We start from the raw sequence: 20,624 nt of genomic DNA, 5'->3' as shown, positions 1-20,624 counted from the left end.
ATAAAATATAATATGAATAATATATAATAATTGCGTGTGGCTTATCACCACGCGCAAGTCTTGTTCATCCCAGTCACTTTGCATCATTAAAAAAGCTAGTGCTGCGCCAACTCGATTCTAACACTCCGAAGCTGAATTTCAGAAAATAGTACTGTAATTTTTGTTATTTTTTAAAGAGAAAAGCATAACACCGACGACGACGCTCTACCTACAACGGTAGACGAAAACATGGACAGTGGATCCACAGTTGGACTTTGGGGTCGTTTAGTCCGCGCTGCAAGACCGCTACATTACCCAGCGCTAGCGCAACTCTTAACTCGCGCACCTACTATCTGTGAAGGAGCTACGTAAGTAAAGCACACCTACCATCACGCCTGTCTTCCACTAGGAAAACAAAGACCAATAATAAAATAGATAAAACGGTAGATCTTAGTAAAGGGATATTTAGATGGTGCATACGAGTCATGATGCATCGTCTGGCAATCTTTGGGAGAGGCCTATGTTCAGCAGTGGATATCTTCCGGCTGATATGATGATGATGATGATACGAGTATTTTATACGAGTTACACGTACTAATCGGTTTCAACCGTTTTAAGTGCATATTTATCATTCGAGTCAAAGTGATTACTACGATATTGTTGTTTACGCGGAAACTTTCAATAGTCAACGGCGAGACGATTGTCGCCCACATGGAAGGCCGATAATCGCGAATGTTTACATGAAGAACCTTTTATGTTCTTTCGAAAACCGTAAAAACTCTCTCCATGTATGTACATGGGCCCTGACTTCAAAAGTTTATTATTTTTACACACACGTACAGTCACGTGCAATGAATTATAAACGTCACACAGTTTCGAGCATATGTAAATATAAGATATTTCAAAAATAAGTACCTTGCGTTGTGTTAAAAAATTTGTAGTAACTATTATATTGTAGTTTATTTACTTTTCTCCAAAATAAAACAAATACCTTTTTTTGAAACGGTGTCATGATTACATGTTTTCAGAGACAAAACAAAGTACTTATTTTTGAAATACCTAATATTTACATACATTTGAAAATGTGTCAACGTTTGTATTTAATTGTACGCGACTGTACACTTCACGCGCACGCGCACACGCATACGTTCTTAAGCTACGGCACTATATCTTTATTAAGTTCTAATCAATCAAATAGAAGGTTGGATGGTCCATTCTAGATGCAGAAAACACAGAAGTCTTTTATTTATTTCAGTTGTGTAAATATTATATACCATTTATATCATTTCCAGCAAACACATAATGGATGCGCTACCGTACATAGCGAGTGCGGGTTCAGTAGAGCTGATCAAGGAGAAGATACTGGAGAACAAAGTCGACAAGGACACTAGACACGAGTGGCTCATGTCTATGGCCATGATACCTCGGTGCGTATGATTTTTTTTTGCGAATTGCGAAATAATTGCATTCGTTTGATCCTTACTGTATCGTTATTACTAAAGCTTTAGTTATGAAATTAATGTATTAGATATTTAAGGATTCACTCTATAAACCATACTTTTTAGAAATACGATTACTTGTAGTTTCCTCCATAGAAAAAAAATCCAAAGTTATCTCTAAAAAACAAAATAAACCCTTAGTTCGGGGTAAATACTTCACGGAAGGTCATCAGTTTTTTAATAACCGCCTCTGTGGCCGAAGGGTTACCATGCCGGACTGCCACGCATAGGAGAAATATTTGTATGGTCTACATTTATTTCTCTCGTGAGTTTGTGTGTAATTTGTGTTTGTCTATGTGTGTGTCCATGACACCCGCGACACAGCGTTTCCCTAGTGCGGGGCTATATTGAGTATGTGCGAGTGAGTGTGCGTTATTTTTTAATAAAACTACATCTTTTCTATAAAGTATACTTCGAACTTTTCAAAATTTGTATTTGTTTTAATAATACGAAGGATCTACTAAATCCGCACGGTCCGCCCATACTAGCCATAGCCGCCACGCTTCCCCCCTGTCCGCTTTAGTCCTGCTTCGGCCGTCTGACGTGGAGGTTACGTCGCTTGGGCTTACACACGGCTTTACAAACGTATGCCACAAGCACACATACACTTATACCTAAAATCAATTGACGCCAGAAGTTCGGTGCCCTCTTAAGGCGAAATGGAATCGTTGTTGCGTAGATTTTAAACTGTGGGAGGTAATACTAATCATTGCACGATATTTAAACATTTGTCTTTTAAAAATAAAATATACTCTTAATGTAAAATAAGCTCATAATCTCGTGACGTATTTATTACACACACAACACACAATACACAAGAGAAAATTTTATTGCAATATCTCTAATAACAATTGAATGAAATAGATTTTTCCGGAACTAAAATCGTAAATGTGAAGAAAAGCACTGTGTTAGTGGAACATCAATTAAAAGTGAAGTGTTTATCTACACTATAACGGTCTGACGTGTCCATGTACAGATTTCTTAACACTTTTTCACATAAAATCTTGTTAATTCACTTATAGCTATTATGATTATCTGGTTCATTTATGTATTCATTTTCAGCCCTAAAATCGACATGTTAAAGAGCATGCTAGAGCTACTACAAAAGCAAAGATACGACAAAGTGATAAGCTTCACTGTGTCTTCCATGGTGCATTCCTATTGCAAACACAGTGGAAAACAATGTAAGTATAAAAACAAAGTGCTTTACTTCGGAGTTAGTCAAATAAGTGTGTAATAAAGAATAAGATGTCATACTGCGGTATACGATATTCGATTGAACCAATTCAGGAAACTTAAGGCTATATTCAACGTACGCGTATGTCTTTTGGGTAAAATGATGATGATTTTCGAGTGTTCTTTATTGTACCCTCGTTATTAAGATATGCCTAATTTAAAGTATTTATTATATTTATTGACTATAGTTAACAATAGCTGCTACAATGCAAAAAACTTTTCATGATTAAAATTTAAAAAGACCAGTATTCGTGAAAATTGTCAAGATTACCTACATCTATTAATTATACTCAATATTACAATTTATTTCCACTTAATTTTTTGTGTTTCTAATCTAATTTCAGTGCGTGAATGTTGTGAAGAGGAAATACCAATGAGTATCCTCGTCGAATTTCAAAACATCGTCAATGAAGTCGTCGGCAAGGGTATTCCGAATACTGATCGCACTGACCAGAACAACGTAAGCCACGTCCCGTTATAGCGTCTTACGACAACCTCTGCTTGGGAGGCGGTAGGTCAAAGATGGTTTGATACCACGGCTTCTTATATTAACTTGAATTGTAATAATTTCAGTTGGTAATAGCTATAAAAGCGCTAGGCAACATTGGAGGTTTCAAGCAAGACTTCGCAGACGTCCTTATGAACATTGTGGGAGATGCGTTTGTGCCAGTGCCCATTCGTCTGACAGCAATTGATGCTTTTCGGAGGACGCCTTGTCTTGAGACCAGGTAACATGATCAAAAATTCACTTTTTAAGACATGTATAATGTTAAAATAATAGGTGATAGGATTACGTCACGTTTCTTCGGTTCGGACGTTCGGAGTGCCCTTTTGAAGACCTGAGATTGTTGAACTTCTGATTTTAGACCTTATTAATATTTTTGTGGCTCTAGTGAAAAGGGGTACAAATCAACAAGTCAACTTTATAAGGAAACGCGAAAAACACTTAATATCATATAAGTTTTAACTATTTTTCGCGTCTAGTAAAGTTGGCTTTTTGACTTGTGCCCCTTTTCACTAGAGCCACAGATTTAAGTACGTATTTTTATTACGTTTATTTTACGAAAGAATGTTGTACTGATTCATCATCATTTATTGATTATATATTCATATGCACATACAAACACGATGCAATTCGCTTCTGTGTAAGTGATATTTATCCATGTATTTATCTAAAACAGCATTAATAACCCAGGAACTTACTTGTCAGTTGTACAAAGGTTAAGTAGAGAAAAAACCTTTATGGGATAAGTTGTGTGCGGAAAACCGATCTATTTAACTCTTGTTGGTTATTTTGATGTTTGAAATAAGTATTGTAAATGATAAATATATACAAATGTTTATTTATAAAGAGTAATGAGAGTTTCTCAGAAGAATCTGCCTTACGAATGAGTTTACGAGAGAGTTTAGTTATGAATGTAAAAATTAGTGACGATTTGAAATGTAATTTCTTTAGAAATAAAGATATCTTTGAGTTTAAACTCGCCTTTGTACTTTCACAATGTGAGTTCTTATAAATATCATTTCATTGTGTAACAATAGAGTGTTTACATACATACTTACATACATATGTTGTAGAACTGTAAATTTAAAAAAAGACGCAATGACACAATGAATTACACAGTATCCGTTTGTCATCAATTTAATTATATTTAATTGAATATTTGAATTTTCCAATCTAGGATAGAATATTTTATAAATTGTAACGAGTCAAGGGAGTTTTACGCAATAACCCCGTATCTTTGTTGCGGTTCTAATTTTTTATAGGGTTTGCCCTACCTTACCAGTATTAGATGAAGTAATTTGCACGATTGATTGACAAATATTATGTTATTACAAAAATGAATAAAAACCAATATTGACTTTTGAACGGTCATCAAGCCAAGATTGAACATCCTGAAAGTCAGTTTAATGTTATAGTAAAATACCAAATGTTTACATTTTGGAACCCATTCTCGGTATTTCAGTTTCTGAAAGTCCGGTATATAGGAAATGAAACTATTTTTCCGGAACTAAGTCGCGTATATTTGTTTTTTCTAAAAAACTAACGTTTCGGCCACTTTACAGGACCATGGAACCTGTAAAGGGGCCGAAACTTTGGTTTGTAAGAAAAAACAAATATACGCGATTTAAATCTGGAATAGTTTGATTTCCTATGTGTAACAATCGCGAAAACCGAAGAGTCCGGAATATGTTTTGATATTGCACATTATCGACAAGCTTTACAGCTTGCAAGTGCTTTAGTAGGGGCTGATTATTTCCTGATATCGCCATTGGGTAATTATGTATTTACAGAGAATACTTCCTGGAGACTTTCCGTGAACACTATGTGAACATAGAAATCCGCCTCGCGTCATATCTTCAAGTGATGAGATGCCCTAACTTAAGCATCATGCGCAAAATATTCCACGCTCTGAGGAACGAGCCAGTCAATCAAGGTATTTGTTTTGATATGTATTTTTTTTAGTAATGTACCGACACTAATATATACACGAACTCCATACAGACTCCAAAAAATCTTGCATAGGTAGGAAGGATGAACTCGATCTTCTTTGTAGCGTATCGGGCGCGTCACTAATAGCCACCATTAAACCTCCCCCAGTCAGATGTTAGGGCACGCAAGCCATCCAGTCATTTAGCAATCTGGATATTACATAAGGAAATCAACAGTTATCTTCCCTGATCGAAACACTTTAAAAAACGAACTTTGTTGAATCATTTGAGCGATCCGAGTAGGTCCTCTAAGGCCCGAGAATGAAATTAATTAACTCATTCTATGATCCATATGCATAAGCAAAATGGCTGACAACATCTCGGGAAAGTGAAAGGTTTCTCTCGATGCCCCCAGGTTTTCCTTGCCCCCATTGAGTGCTAGATATTTCGAGTTAGACAGATGGGGCTGACCTCTTCTTATCTTACTCAAAAATTCTCTAACTTTCAATTTCTGAAGTCAAAAAAATGGTTAGACGCTAAACCTAAACCTGAATATTAAATCTCCCAGGCTGATTTTGGAAATGGTTAGGCCCTTAGTTTCAAACTTGGTTATTTCTCTAGAGATAGGTAGATCATTGTTATTATTTATTTTCAGCGGCAACATTTGTCTGGAGTCACTTGAACAATCTCGGACAATCGTCGCTGCCGTCCCGCGTGGAGATACAAGGCATGCTGTCAGGGCACACTATGCCGCAGCTCGAAGACAGCCCCGACTTCAGGACGTTCTCAAGGAACTATGAACAGAGCGTGTTCTTCGATCAGTATAATGCTGGTAAATGATTCTTATATATGTTACATATTTTAGTACCACTGTACCAGTCTTTCGGTATAATGTGTAACCTTGGAACTTCACACTTGTTTGAAGATATTTGAATCACTTTTTTTTTAATCGGCTCACAATACTGGATACATTTCCGAGTTGTGTGGTGAACATTTTTCTCGTATCATAATTGATACGAGAAAAATGTATCCATCTTCTTCTTACTGTGTCCATGCTTCTTTTTTCTTCGGACTGTATTGAATAGTATATATACTTTGAATAGTATGTTGCTACCTTGACTGCACCATCCGTAGCCGCATAAAGACGCTCTTCCTCGTACAGATTAGGGCACTATGGGCACAACAGTGCCGCATGGACTATGTATCCTACATGGTGTAAACACCACATGCAAATTAAAATAAGTAGATTAATTAAGTGACAATAACTGTTAATTTGTTTGTGCCCTCACTTATGTATCCACTTGTACTAAGTGTTATACAAAGAGTTGATACCTAACTAAGGGCACCGACTACCTGATATTTAAGAAAACTGACAACAAATTATCGTGCCAAATTTAAATTAGACAACTTACAATGGTAAGAAGAGCACATCCATTACAGTGGACAGTGTTGACCGAGGTTTGTTCTCCAAATGTGGGGTAAAACGCATTTTATGATTGTGTAGGCGGATCTTCTTCGATATTTCTCCCGATATCTTCTTCGCATTATGTGGTTATATATTTTTCAGGTGGCAACTACGAAGCCAACGTAATCTTCTCGCCGGACTCCTATATCCCAAGATCTGTGTCGCTCAACTTGACTGTCGACATGTTTGGGGAGTCTATCAACTTGTTGGAGGTAAATTAAAAATAAAATATAAAAATCAAAAATTTTATTAAATTTGACGACCTCGATGAGTAGTTTGAGGGTTTGGGGGGTAGTTGTTCTAGAACTCTACTCAATGCTCAAGTCAGGATTTGAATATGGTTTAAAGCACTCGAAATCATACTCAAGTCCCTGTCATTAGGGTCGTATTTCCAGTGCTTGTGTTTCCAGTGCAATCCTGACTTGAGCATTGAGTAGAGTTTTAGAATACGACCCTGAGTGCGATTCCCAGCAAGACCAATTTAGAAAACGAACTTTTCTATGAATGTCCTGTTCTAGGAAGTAAATCGTAGTGATTTTCGATGCACTGGTGATACTGGTTTTGTGGTTGAAGAAATAACGAACACACTCAACATAGCCCCTCACTAGGGAAACCCTGTGTCACGGGCGCCATGGACACACATAGACAAAAGACAACCACAAATTACACCCAAACTTACGAGAGAAATAAATTAAGCCCATACAAATATTTCTCCCGGCCCGGGAATCGAATCTGGGACCTCTGCGTGTAACCGTTCGGCCACGGGGGCAGTTAATCACCATGACCATTATGGTTCAATCCAGAAAGGGTAGTGTTTATTAACATTTTCTAGCGTGACTCTACGATGAAATTTTACTCACTTGATTTTCTTATTTTAGCTCAAAGCCCGCGGTGAAGGCTTCGAGCGCTACTTCGAAAGCATATTCGGTAAGGACGGCCCACTGAGCAAGTCAAAAATCAACGATCAAATAAACAACATCCGCTTTTTACGATCTCTGAACAACGCTGACGAAGCTAAAAGGAAAATCGACGATTTAGGTTAGTTTCTTTCATTTAATTTTTAGTACAATTTTTTTTATAATACTAAGTGACGGGACTAACAAGTCGTGCGCCTGGTGGCAAGCTACACGCCTGTCCATAGCTGTTTTAAATAGCAAAGGTCTGAGGTGCACTGCCACTGCGCCCATCACCCTAAGACATAAGAAATAGATAATGAGTCAGTCTTCCCTAGACGAACTATTTCACAAGTAGCTCCTCCTTCTTCTTCTTTTAAATGTTATGGCCCCATCGAAATAATCCATGATTTCGCCAGTGTCAAGTAAAAATTACTATAGCGGTTTTGTAAAAATAATATAAAAATTATGGCTGACGCCATTAGCAAGGCCGGTACCTCATTTCTTAACTCACAAGGAGCTCTACTGCTACATAAATTTGACAATTGCCATGTGTCTGTAGTTTCACCAGCACCCTTGCCCTTCACAACCGGAATGCTGTAATGCTCACATTACTGCTAGGCGACAGAAATAGACAGTGTGTGTGTACTTCTTCTCTCTTCTAGTTGTTTTGATCTTTGATATAATATTATAACAAACCAGTGGATTAATTTCACAAAAAATAATTGAAAATCGTGGTAGTAAAACAACGTGACATTCAATAACCTTCGAAATTACAGGAAGTTTATCGAGTTCTTAGGTATTCGCGATTGTTACACATAGGAAATGAAACTATTTTTCCGGATTTAAATCGCGTATATTTGTTTTTTCAAACAAACCGACGTTTCGGGCCCTTTACAGGTCCCATGGTCACGGTTGACCATGGTTGAAAAAACAAATATACGCGATTTAAATCCGGAAAAATAGTTTCATTTCCTAAACGGCAATTTATATGTGTGTGTTTTTTGTAGGCTACAAAAACGAAGCTTTGAAACATCAATATCCAATGGCGGAAATTGCTATAAAAGTGTTTGGCAATGAAATCTCTTTCTGGAGTGCCGAAGGCGATGATGAAATTAGGAAGTCTTTGGAGAGATTGAACCCGCAACTGTGGATGTTGAAGATACTTTCCGGGAAGGTGAGTTATAACGTTTATACACATAGATGCAACATACCTCGGTTATATTGTATGTTAAGGACTGTAAATAAGGAATTACTAACGAGGGTCTATTACAATAGAATTTAATTATTCAAGTTTTCTATTTTTTTGCCGTCCGTGATACGTACAATGTTTTTCATCACATTTGCGAGGAAATAAATACAATATTTATTTCTTTTATGAATAAATATGTTCACAACACAACAATAATGGATTTTGCCAATAGCAGGTTTTTGTTATTTTTTATCAACAGATGGCCAGCTAGCTATTCTTCCATACAACTCGCACTAAAATGTTGCGAATACAGCCATGACGGACTGAAAACAAATAATTGCAAAATTTCTGTTAGAATTTAATATATCAAGTTTTGTATTTTTTTGCCGTCCGTGACACATATGTACAATGTTTTTCACATTTGCGAGGAAATAAATACAATTTTTATTTCTTGTTTGAATAAATATGTACACAACACAACAATAATGCCAAAGTCAAAGTCAAAGATTATTTGTTCCATAGGTAAAATAAATTTACACTTGAAAACGTCACATTTAAGCCACTGCTCGTTCACTACGCTGACCTCCCTGAGAAGAACGAGCAAGAAACTCTAGGGATTGCTCTTTTCAAATAAACTTAAATGCTATGGAATACACTTTGAATCAAATTTGTGTGGATTCTGGAGCCATGTCGTCTTTCCGTACATCTTTATCTAACACGTAGTCTTCAATTTTGTAATATGAGTTTTCGATCAAAATATTTTTAATGTAGTTCTTAAACTTAGGAAATGATAAACTTAATATATGCTCCGGAATCTTATTGTAAAAACGTATACAGTTCCCCATAAAAGAGTTGATTCCCTTGGTTAAACGAAATCGTGGTACCATGAGCTTGGACTTAGCTTTTAGCTTTAACTGCCTCTGTGGCCGAACGGTTACCATACCGGACTGCCACGCAGAGATCCCAGGTTCGATTCCCGGGCCGGGAGAAATATTTGTCTGGCCTACATTTATTTCTCTCGTGAGTTTGGGTGTAATTTGTGGTTGTCTATGTGTGTGTCCATGGCACCTGCAACACAGGGTTTCCCTAGTGCGGGGCTATGTTGAGTGTGTTAGTTATTTATAAGGTTAATATTATGGATATCTTCTTTCTTATTGAAATTATGTATATTGTTACGAGCATATAAAATATTTGAGTAAATGTACTGTGATGCCACAGTCATGATACCAGTCTCCTTAAACTTTTCTCTGAGAGAAACCCGAGAGCCTAGATGGTACACAGAACGAATCGCTCGTTTTTGCAATACAAATATGGTTTGAATATCTGCCGCTTTACCCCACATGAGAATCCCGTGTGATTGTTATACTATGGAAATAACTAAAGTAAACTAGTCTAGCAGGACTAACATCGGTAAGCTCACGTATTCTGCGGACTGCGTATGCAGCGGAGCTTAACCTGCTGGCCAGGGAAGATATATAATATATATGTGGAAACCATTGAAGTTTACTATCTAAGGTCACTCCCAAGAAGACTGCTTTATTAACAAGGTCTAACTTTTCTCCGTTTATTTCTATGCTTGGACTAGTCGATTTTACGTTAGGTAATTCAAATTTAACACATTTTGTCTTCTTGGAATGGATTTTGCCAATAGCAGGTTTTTGTTTTTTATATCAACAGATGGCCAGCTAGCTATTCTTCCATACAACTCGAATTAAAATGTTGCGCATACAGCCATGACGGACTGAAAGCAAATAATTGCAAAATTTGTGTTTTGTAAGATCTTACAAATTTAAAAAAAAGCTCCTTACCGACCCTGGCTCTAATGGGAAGAAAAAAGACCCTCGGGTTTTATTTGAGGCATTATAGTCAAGTTAGCCACCTTGAAATGATACTATTTATGAGTAAGTGTGATGAAAACACGTTTCCGTCGCGGCTACGGTTTAATCACATTATAATAATAAGTAGTGCAACTCCCGCCTATTCGGCGCATCAATGCCTAGACTTTGCTCGGAACATATGGTTATTATGCTTTTGTTTTAGTTATACCTACAAGTTGCAAAACATAATTTAAATAATTATGCTTTTTTATATGCAAAACCGACCTCAAAAGCTTGTGGAATTACATCTATTTGCCAAGTTTTATAAAAATCGGCTAACAGAAAGTAATAAATATAATAAACCGGATTGATCCCCTGATTTTCGACCTTTAGAGGTGGAATATTTTCTTTAAATTTGAACGGCACCACTAATGAGGTGCCTCTTTTCCACCCTTAAAACCCATAAAAGATTAATCGAAATCGGTTAATCTTTTATATTTTGGAGTAATCGTTTAACATACACAAAATAAAATACGGTTGAATTGAGCACCTCCTCCTTTCTTTATGAAGTCGGTTCAAAAATAAGGTGTCACAGCATTCTCGTGCTATATTGAAGTAACCGTCGTGAAATGCAATCCTTCCTCCTCGCATATTGATGTTCTATACCTGCATCGCGGATTAGTATCTCGGTATAAAATTATTTATTATGAGAGTGTGATCATGTGTAAGTTTTTACGTAAATAACGACATTAATTTATAAATGAAAAAAAAAATTGTCGTAGAAAAATATTTAAATATTCTAAACACCGAGTGTAAGCTTCAATTCTATAATGAATAGCGCGCCGAACCACGACTCATGCTTTGCAACGCGAGTGCACCGAGAGATTATGTGAATGTATATGTCTGTACACAGTATGCAGCGGGAGTGCATACATACAAGTCGCGCTGCTATGTTTGTATGAAGTTACCACACTTGTCTATATATTATACTACGATGCAAATGTCAAGTTATAAACTGTTAATTGACTACTACAATAATAAGAATAAGAATGTCACAAAGTCATTTTATAGTGTATGCCCCGGAATGTAAATTCCCCATAAAATAATCGTTTATCATACTTAAACGAAATCGTGGTACCATGAGTTTGGACGTAGTTGTAAGGTTCATATTATGGATTTATTACTATTGATGTCACTAAAATTATTTCTAATATTAAATACCTTTTTATAGGAAATATCATACAACAAAGCGTCCTTGTTCCTGGACACAACATTCTCCGTACCAACGGGATCAGGCTTCCCTCTCAGTCTAAACCTCATGGGAACAAGTTACATCAACACCAAAATGTCAGGCAATGTTGTACACAAGTTTAGAGAGTCCAAGAACCTGGATTTTGAAGGACAAATTAGACCTAGGTAAGTCATTAATTCAAATAATTTCCTTTAACCACTACGCCAACTCAATTTTTGAATCTGTTCGTTTTAATTTTGTTTTTTGTTTCTTATGCTATTTTATTTACAAAATTCGTTATTTTTTTGTATTTTTTTTTGTCAAAAAATTCGGAGAGCATAATATTAGAAAATAATTGTGGCTGTTTAGAAAAATAACAGAAAATTACCAAAAAATAAAGTTGGCGTAGTGTATGGATATAAATATTAATGGGCACTTCTTATAACATTACCTAAGCATATTATATTATAATAGTTATATTAAATATTTCACGCAAAATAGGCGCCTTGACGTCGAGTTGCGGACACCAGCCCGTTACACCAAGTACCAAATTAAATATTTCATAGTTTTTGTCAAATTGGAGCAGCCTGTATGCACTGACATGTTTTTTCTTAATGGTCTAACCCGTACCTAGTAGTGGTACATTTGTAAATTGAATTCCAGCAGCCAATTTGCGTGCGTCTAGCGCTGAGAGTAGAACTAGTTCCCTTGCAACGGACGCACTCCGCTTCGGCTGCGAGCCGATAGCTTGCATAACTTTTTGTTATTGTAAATGAATTGTATTATACCTTCAGATTTTTTTCGTATTATGTAAATATGTTGTTATGTTATATAGGTATTATTGTTAGAGTTTAAGAGTGCAAAGAAAAATTGTGCGTAATACGGTTGTAAGTAGCAAATGAAGAAAACATACTTTTTTGACATGGTTCTTCAATATTTTGGGACTTTATAACAAAGAAACTGCTAATACGACCTGGTGATCGATTTTTATCACCATTGTAACCCTTACCTAATTCGAATTTAGAATGACAGGATTATATCTTTAATTTTCAGTGTGGCCATAAACATAGTAGCAACCATGGCGGTAACCGCAGGAGGGCTAAGTTCCAGTGGTATCAGGCTGAACACTCGTCTCTACACCGCCACAGGAGTCGAAGCCAAACTCAGCGTGCGCGGCTTTAACTTAGTACGACTGGATTTGTCTCTACCAACACAGAAACAGGAAATATTTGCTGCGAAGTGAGTATATCAATTGGACTCAGTTAGGCTCAATTTACATTGCTGCGGAATAGAACGGAAGCGAAGTGTTGTAAAGAAATTTTACACAGCATAATGAGCTTTCTGTCAATTATGTAATGTAGAAACTAGATACAATACAGTATTTGCAAGAATTCCTGAGACTGTGCGAGAAGTCTTCGGAAAACACGCGACCTGTTTTTTGACTCGTATATACATATAATGTATCGTTTATATACTTGTATCTATATCGTATGTTATGTACAAACTAGATAGAATACGGTATCTGCAAGAATTGTGAACACTTCTCGAATTCCGTTTACTTCCATTATTCTTACGTTGGTTCGATCCGTCATCTCTTGCATCAAAATTCTCGAAGCGAGAGGACTTTGATTACCCTTTTAGGGGTAAGCGCCAAGACTTTATATATAAATAACGCACACACTCAACATAGCCCCGCACTAGGGAAATCCTGTGTCGCGGGTGCCATGGACACACACATAGACAACTACAAATTACACCCAAACTCACGAGAGATATAATTGTAGGCCATACAACTATTTCTCTCGGCCCGGGAATCGAACCTGGGGCCTCTGCGTAGCAGTCCGGCATGGTAACCGTTCGGCCACGGAGGCAGTTAAACCTCCCTACTAATACAAACTTTATAGTTTGTATTAGTAGGGAGTGTTTTTTAATGTTTATTCCTTTTTTATGTCATCGTATTATTTTAGCTACAGCCTTTCCTTTCATTTCCTACTTCTTTATTTTATTATTCAGATTTTGTTTTTGCTATAGGGTACATGGTCCATAATTTATGTTACCTGCAACCCTGTATAATATTATGATAGGCAATAAAGTAATATAATAATAATAATAACGTTTATTTTCTGAAAGTATTGTGTATAAGTTAGTCACTCTGTACTACACACATCGTCAGCCCATTTAAACGCCCCACTACTAGGCGTGGGTCTCCTCTCAGACGAGACCATGGTCCGCCACGCTGGCCCAATGCGGGTTGGGCACTTCACACGGTTTCCAAGGGTTGTGAACCTTCTTCAACGTTCCATCACGATGTTTTCCTTCACTGAAAAGCTCATAGTAAATTTCAAATTAAATTTCCTCACATAAATTCCGAGAAACACAGATGTGCGAACCCCAATCCGAACTCACGGCTTCTGTTTGAGATGTGATAGATCAAACCATAAGGCTCAATTTATATTACGGCGGAACGGATGGAAGCCAATTTTTGTAACGATATTGTACATAGCATAATAAACTTTAGGATCAAATGTGAACGTATAAACTACATTCCAGCCAATATCTTCCGCGGAATGCGCGAGCATTCTCGAGCATGTGTGAGGATTCCGCGGAAGATTTTGGCTTGTATCTAGTTTGTACGTTACATAATTGACCATAAAGTTCATTATGCTATGTTACAAAAATTCGCATCCATTCCATTCATCATTATAAATTGAGCTTTAGGCTACCACGGTTTTTTTACACACCACATAGTTCAGGTACAACCCTAGTTTTAGTTATTTCAGTATTTTTCTTTTGTAAATTTGTGCCTTAATCCGTATTGCGAAATATTTCCGTAGGTCTGAGCTGATAATCCTTCACGGAGATCAAGAGCTGCAGCAGCAAGGTCTGAACAAGAACAGGATCGAGCAGAACACTTGCAGTTGGTCCACATTCGACAAAGCTATTGGCATTAAAGTCTGCGCTGCTTATCAGGTACTTATAACACACTAAATATTTTGTTTCAGCACTAAGAACTAACAAGCACTAACAACACTACGTTATAACGTTGACCCTGAATCAGTAATACTTTTAACTGTGATATTCGTTTTGCCACAAAAGTAAATTTGCGTGACCTTATACCCTTTATAGAAAGTTAGATTGATTCACTTGTGCCAGTTAAACTTGTCAAATTACATACATACCACAGCGCTTGTCGCCTAGCGTGGTAGGCAGTTGGAATATAATAGAAATTGTGCACGCTTGAAAAGACGAAGTCGTGAGCAATGACACTTCAAGTCCGTACATGCGTGTATATTGTAAAATCTTCACAAGTTTATAAATAGGTAAAATTAATATTAAACTGGGCAGACCAGCCCGGTGAACGTTATTTAAGCGAGAGATGGGTCTAGCATTCATACCCTCTTTTTTCACGCATCCTGCAACATCTCACAGTGCCGGCGACGGCTATCTAAGACAAAGCAAAAGAAAAAAAACAAACACAATTTTAATACCTGCCATAATATGTGCGGCTGTAGCGTAAGCGAAAGGATCCACTCCTTTTGATTGAATTGCCTCCGTGGCCGAACGATTACCATGCTGGATTCGCGAACCGGTACAAATATTTGTATGGCCTACATTTATTTCTGTCGTGAGTTTGGGTATAATTTGTGGTTGTCTACCTATCTGTGTTTCCCTGACACGTGAGACTGGTTTTCAGTGGGGGTCCAGATGATAAATGAAAGATAGATTTTCACTTTGTAGTACCTTGGATTTTTTTGTTTTCTTCTTTTGCATCAATCCTTTGATACAAAATAATTAAAACAACATTTTTTTACAGTTCCCGAACATGACGAACATAATGAACGCACCGTATTTCCTCATGAGCGGACCCGCAAAGTACATTGTGTCTTTGGAGAAGGCTGATCCGTCTGCTAAGATTTATTCATTTCTTTATAAGTCTGACAGTAATGAAAGTACTACTGAAGTTGGATTCTCTTTTGATACTCCTAATAGCAAGGTAAGTTAACTTGGAAATGATCGGCAAAATATAAATAATATATTTCCACCATCTACGAATAAGTTACGTTCGTCAATTCTGTGGCTCTAGTGAAAAGGGGTACAAGTAAAAAAACCCAACTTTATAAGTAAACGCGAAAAACGCTTAACGCTTAATATCATATTTAGTAGTAGGAGAGCTCCTTGTGAAAGAGTTCGTCCACGGTAATACTGCCGCTTTACCTATTGCTGCCGCCAAGCAGTAATGTCAGCATTACTGCGTTCCGTTTTTTTTTCAATTATTTTAAAAATTTAATTCGAGCTGCGATAATATGGACTCTTTAGGTATAGATAAATTGAGAGACTAACTGTTTTTTTTTCTAGGAAAAGCGCATGTTCAACGCAAACATAATACTTTCAAATACAACCAGCACAGCGAAAGTTTCATTTCAATCAGCTGAAAGTACAATGGAAGCCAAAGCGTTATACAGAAACCAACCATATGACAAATCGTTAGAGGCTAGTTTAGATGTGAATGGACGGAAACAGTTTGATACTCTAATGTCTATAAAGAGACATGATATTAAGTATGGATATGTATGGGTGCCGCTCGCTTATTGGGTGGTTAATGATGTGAAAGTGGCTGAATTGTCTGGTAAGTTGACTTTGCTAACAAGTTATATTTCAACGCTGGCCATTTTACGGAATTTTAAATACTAATTCCTGATTTATAGAAATCCCAATACCAAGAAAACAATTATGAATACAAAGATCGAACACACAGAAAACAACCCAGTGGGACATGCTGCACCGTAGCATTGCTCTAACCATCTGAACCACGGGTTCATTCTCCGAGTTCATCACTTTTCTCACCTTGTTGTGGAACTTGTCGTTACAAGTAATTCTTAATATTCTAGTGTCAGATGAAGGTTGAGAAAGATTCTACTCTATTAGTAATTCTATTCTTACACTCAATTCTAACGGGGATTCTTTCCCTTACAAGCCTCCATAACCATCCTTTACAGCTTGCCCTTACCACTATATCCTTTCTTAGCCCCCAGTCATTCCCTTAAAATGAATGGGGTTCAGTTCTGTTCTGATACGAGTTCTAGTTCTACATTCACCTTTGATTTGTCCATTGGAACAGCCGTAGCTTCTGTAAGTTCCATTCTAATACGTATTAACTTTTCATCTCTCACCCCATATCTCTTAATAATATTGATTGGACTTACATGATTCTTACGTTCCATATGGCTTCTCCGAGTTCATCACTTTTCTTGCCTTGAATAAACTCCCGCTCTCCCGCCAATCACGTGCGCGCTCAAAATTCCGGGCTTCTCGCCTGTGACCGTTAATTTTTTAAACTCACCATCATATGACATGGCTGCCAACATTGACATCATTAATTCTGTTCAGAAACTTACCCAATGTCATCGAAGCACGCCTTTGTCGCTACAAAAGCGACATGTATGACATATATTCATAGTACAGGGAATTCTATATTTTACGGCTATGTAATAAGTGTGATTGTCTGGTACATTCGTTTCTATTACTTTTTTTTTCATGTCATAGTAAATTTACAAAAATATATTATCTTTCCTTCTACAGGAACTCTGCAAGTAAAATCAAAAGGCGGTATAACACAATGCGATATCCATGCGGATTTCCAAACGAAGCAACTCGCCAGTCGTTTATTCGGTTACTACACAATAAACGGCCCTACACACGGAACGAAGTTGCAGCTCGATTATCAATTTTATAAGAATCCTAGGCAAACAGTGAAATTGGAAGGAGTGTGCAGCAAAAGAAATGCTGGATTCAGAAGCGATCTATATGCAGATTTGTCTATGGACTTCACAGCTTACCCTGTCTACAACTTTTACGCGATCTTTAGAAATATGGTAAGAAGGGTTTTTTATTTCATGTTAATGGGACATTTTTTCTTTCCCATCTGTTTGTATTTTGTTTGCTAGGTCGTAGGTTTTGTTTTAAAAAAAAAAAACATTTTTATTAGGAACAGGTTTTACTATATAGAGTTCATTTATAGGGGTGATAAAGATTTAAAAGCTTACAAGTTTTGCATTGACCGTATTTTTAAATGAAACTTTAACACGATTTGTGAAAGTGGTTTTTGCTTCCACCCAAAATATTTACCGCTTTAAAGCCTATGAATTGAACTAGAAAAGCACTCGTGACGTCGTGACGTTAAGCAATAATTAAACTAGTACCACGTGTGCTACTTGTTTAATTAGGATTGCTCGAGGAAGTAGACGTTACACGATGTATATATGTAAACTTTTAAATGGTAAAAGGTAATTCAACAAAATATCTTGTTTCAAATAAATAATTTCTTCGACCGAGGAATTCATGTTATATTTATTACAAAAATACCAGCGCAGTATCACGGAATTCTAAAGTAATTTTATATGATATAACGCGCTATGGATTTGGTTTTAGGGTCGAAACACAATTAAATCAATTTATAATGTAATCATTTCAAAATTTTGTTTAACTTACACCCGTATAGAATTTTCTCACGCTTTTCGCTCTTTTATATTTGATAAACTCTACTATCACCCCCTAAGTCTTCCTGTTCTTATCGTATCGATGGCGTACACTATAATGCTTCCCATGTAGTGAAACCATTTGCCAATCTGGCCCAAAGTGCGCCGGACATACAGGACAGGAATCGTACGTCGTGCGCCATTCGTGCACCCCTAAATACATTTAATAGATAGCGCTAAATTAAGGCTTTCTTAGTACAGAACGAACAAGTTTTTCATTTTGTTTTTTTAAATATAATACTAAGTGACGGTACAAACAAGTCGTGAGTCTGGTGATAAGCGACTCGCCTGTTCATAACAGTTGCCATGCCACTCAGAGCTTTAAATCACAAAGATCTGAGAGGCACTGCCATTGCGCCCATCACCCTGAGACACAAGTTGACAAATCCCATGTGCCTGTAATTTTACCGGCACCCTTAATCTTCAAACCCGGAACGCAGTAGTGCTCACATTATTGCTTGGCGGCAGAAATAGGTAAGGTGGCAGTACTACCCTGGTCGAACTCTTTCACAAGGAGCTCTACTGCAACTCATTACATTACGCTAACAAGTAAGCGTGTACTTTTTTTTTACCAGAAAACCCAAAACCACATAGACATACGTTTCAACGTGAGCTCGTCAAGAGAGCTCAAGGAAAACCCAGCGTTCTCATTTGACTTCATCCGCGTGGACAAACTAGTAGGCGTGAAGCTTGACACACGCCTTACGGTTGCCAGACCACGACCCGTTAAGATGCAGTTTAGTTTCGAAGAGGTAAGAGACGTTGTCTTTACGCTTACACACTGTAAACTTAACTACAAATATAAAGATATACGGTCTGTCTTTTTTGACGACCGAGTAAAATGACATTTGTAGGGTTGCCAGTTTTCATAAAATTTTAAATAGCGATGTAGTTGTTGGCAATAGTTGCATCGATAGATTGTGAAAGCAGATACAATTTTGCCAAAAAATAGTGAATTGTAAATGTTACGACGCACTATGGGAACCTTGACTCCTTTTCATATCATAAATCTATAACTTCCGTGTTTTTGATGATATCTACCTGATTTTTTTTCTGGGTATACCTAAATAGATATTCTCTTAAATAATATACACTTTATAAGTCAAATTTTATTTATTATAGTTATAAAAAATTAAGGAATAAAAAAGTATTAATTTCTTAGATTTCTTATAAATTTATAGATTAATAAGATGAAGTACCTACTTTAAATATCAAGAATACATAAAAACATAGCTTAGTAGTCACTTAGGAGCTCTTTTGCTTCATCAAGAAGTTCCAAATATTTATTGTTGTAAGGTTTTCTCAAGCTTGTAATGTATGGATCAGAGGTATACAAAAGTGTGTGTATAACGTCTTCTTTGGTGGCTGCCCTCGAACATTTTCTTGCATGATGAAGTCTGAACTGCTTGTAGTCTTTGTTTCGTGACTCTTGAGCATCTTCAGAGAGTTGTCCAAGGGGCAAGACAGAAAAATGACGTATGACACTCTCACCATGAATCAACACTTTGTGCACTGATGACGGCATGTAATACCATTTATATTTATTAACATACAGCTGTGCTGTATCGAATGCATACTGTCCAAATTTCGTGGCATCAATACCTCTACCCACTTGACATGACCTGAAGTATAACATAAAACCGTTTTATTAATTCCTCATTTATTCCAGTGATTTCTGATGAATAATGGTAGTTTTGGAAAAATCTTCTGGCTGTATTACCGTCATTAGTGTTGCCACTTACTTGCTTAGGTTTATCTATATTCAATCCAAGTTCTTCCCTGAACCTTCTTTGTACGTAAGCTTTCTTTTGCTTTTTTAAATCTTTATTCTCTGTTGTTGTGGCAGACCATTTTTCAGAACCTAGATTGTAAGATAAATGTAAAATAAGTTCCATAAATCTGATCCAACAATGCAAAGTTGAAAGCCCACATTGATAAGAAGCTTCATCCACAGGTTTGTTTCGCACTCTTTCTAAATTATTCATTTCTGTAGGTCTTGCACTGCAAATAGTGCACACAGCACTTGTGGAAGTTTCTGACAAAACTTGAGCCACTTTCCCATCAATCATAGTTAAAAACAACGTGTGTTTTATTTCAATACCTTCTCCATTGTGATTAATTAGGGAAGGATTCAGGGCTAAAATTTGAGCATTAATTTCGCTGACTACCAGTGTTGTTTTCTCAGCTGTTTCATTTGAAAATTCTATCAAAATTGGTCGGCAAAATCTCACTGACGCACTATGGAAAATGGTAGAACAAGCACGGATCATAAATCATTTTGAACAATGTCGTTATTGATATATTTTTTAATTTTATCTTATAGTTTAATGACGCAACTAATTT

General features: G+C 36.8%; 1 protein-coding gene across 1 annotated transcript in view; it reads left to right on the top strand.

The window, feature by feature from the left end:
* The window catches only part of LOC113227343, a 98,881-nt gene that overhangs the window by 15,710 nt on the left and 62,547 nt on the right, over window positions 1-20,624 (top strand). Inside the window, exons 9-25 of the mRNA XM_026460236.1 lie at window positions 177-347; window positions 1,272-1,406; window positions 2,541-2,662; window positions 3,059-3,174; window positions 3,288-3,442; window positions 5,010-5,152; window positions 5,803-5,979; window positions 6,715-6,824; window positions 7,491-7,650; window positions 8,516-8,682; window positions 11,746-11,930; window positions 12,799-12,984; window positions 14,580-14,715; window positions 15,560-15,739; window positions 16,102-16,372; window positions 17,326-17,618; window positions 18,857-19,033. Coding sequence (XP_026316021.1) covers window positions 177-347; window positions 1,272-1,406; window positions 2,541-2,662; window positions 3,059-3,174; window positions 3,288-3,442; window positions 5,010-5,152; window positions 5,803-5,979; window positions 6,715-6,824; window positions 7,491-7,650; window positions 8,516-8,682; window positions 11,746-11,930; window positions 12,799-12,984; window positions 14,580-14,715; window positions 15,560-15,739; window positions 16,102-16,372; window positions 17,326-17,618; window positions 18,857-19,033 — 2,884 coding nt within the window. The remainder of the gene's footprint in view (window positions 1-176; window positions 348-1,271; window positions 1,407-2,540; window positions 2,663-3,058; window positions 3,175-3,287; window positions 3,443-5,009; window positions 5,153-5,802; window positions 5,980-6,714; window positions 6,825-7,490; window positions 7,651-8,515; window positions 8,683-11,745; window positions 11,931-12,798; window positions 12,985-14,579; window positions 14,716-15,559; window positions 15,740-16,101; window positions 16,373-17,325; window positions 17,619-18,856; window positions 19,034-20,624) is intronic.

This window comes from Hyposmocoma kahamanoa, unplaced genomic scaffold, assembly GCF_003589595.1.
Source record: "Hyposmocoma kahamanoa isolate Upper Pololo Valley unplaced genomic scaffold, ASM358959v1 210, whole genome shotgun sequence".
Taxonomy (NCBI): Eukaryota; Metazoa; Arthropoda; class Insecta; order Lepidoptera; family Cosmopterigidae; genus Hyposmocoma; species Hyposmocoma kahamanoa.
The sequence above is the reverse complement of the archived record's forward strand: the minus strand, read 5'-3'. Positions and strand labels throughout refer to the sequence as shown.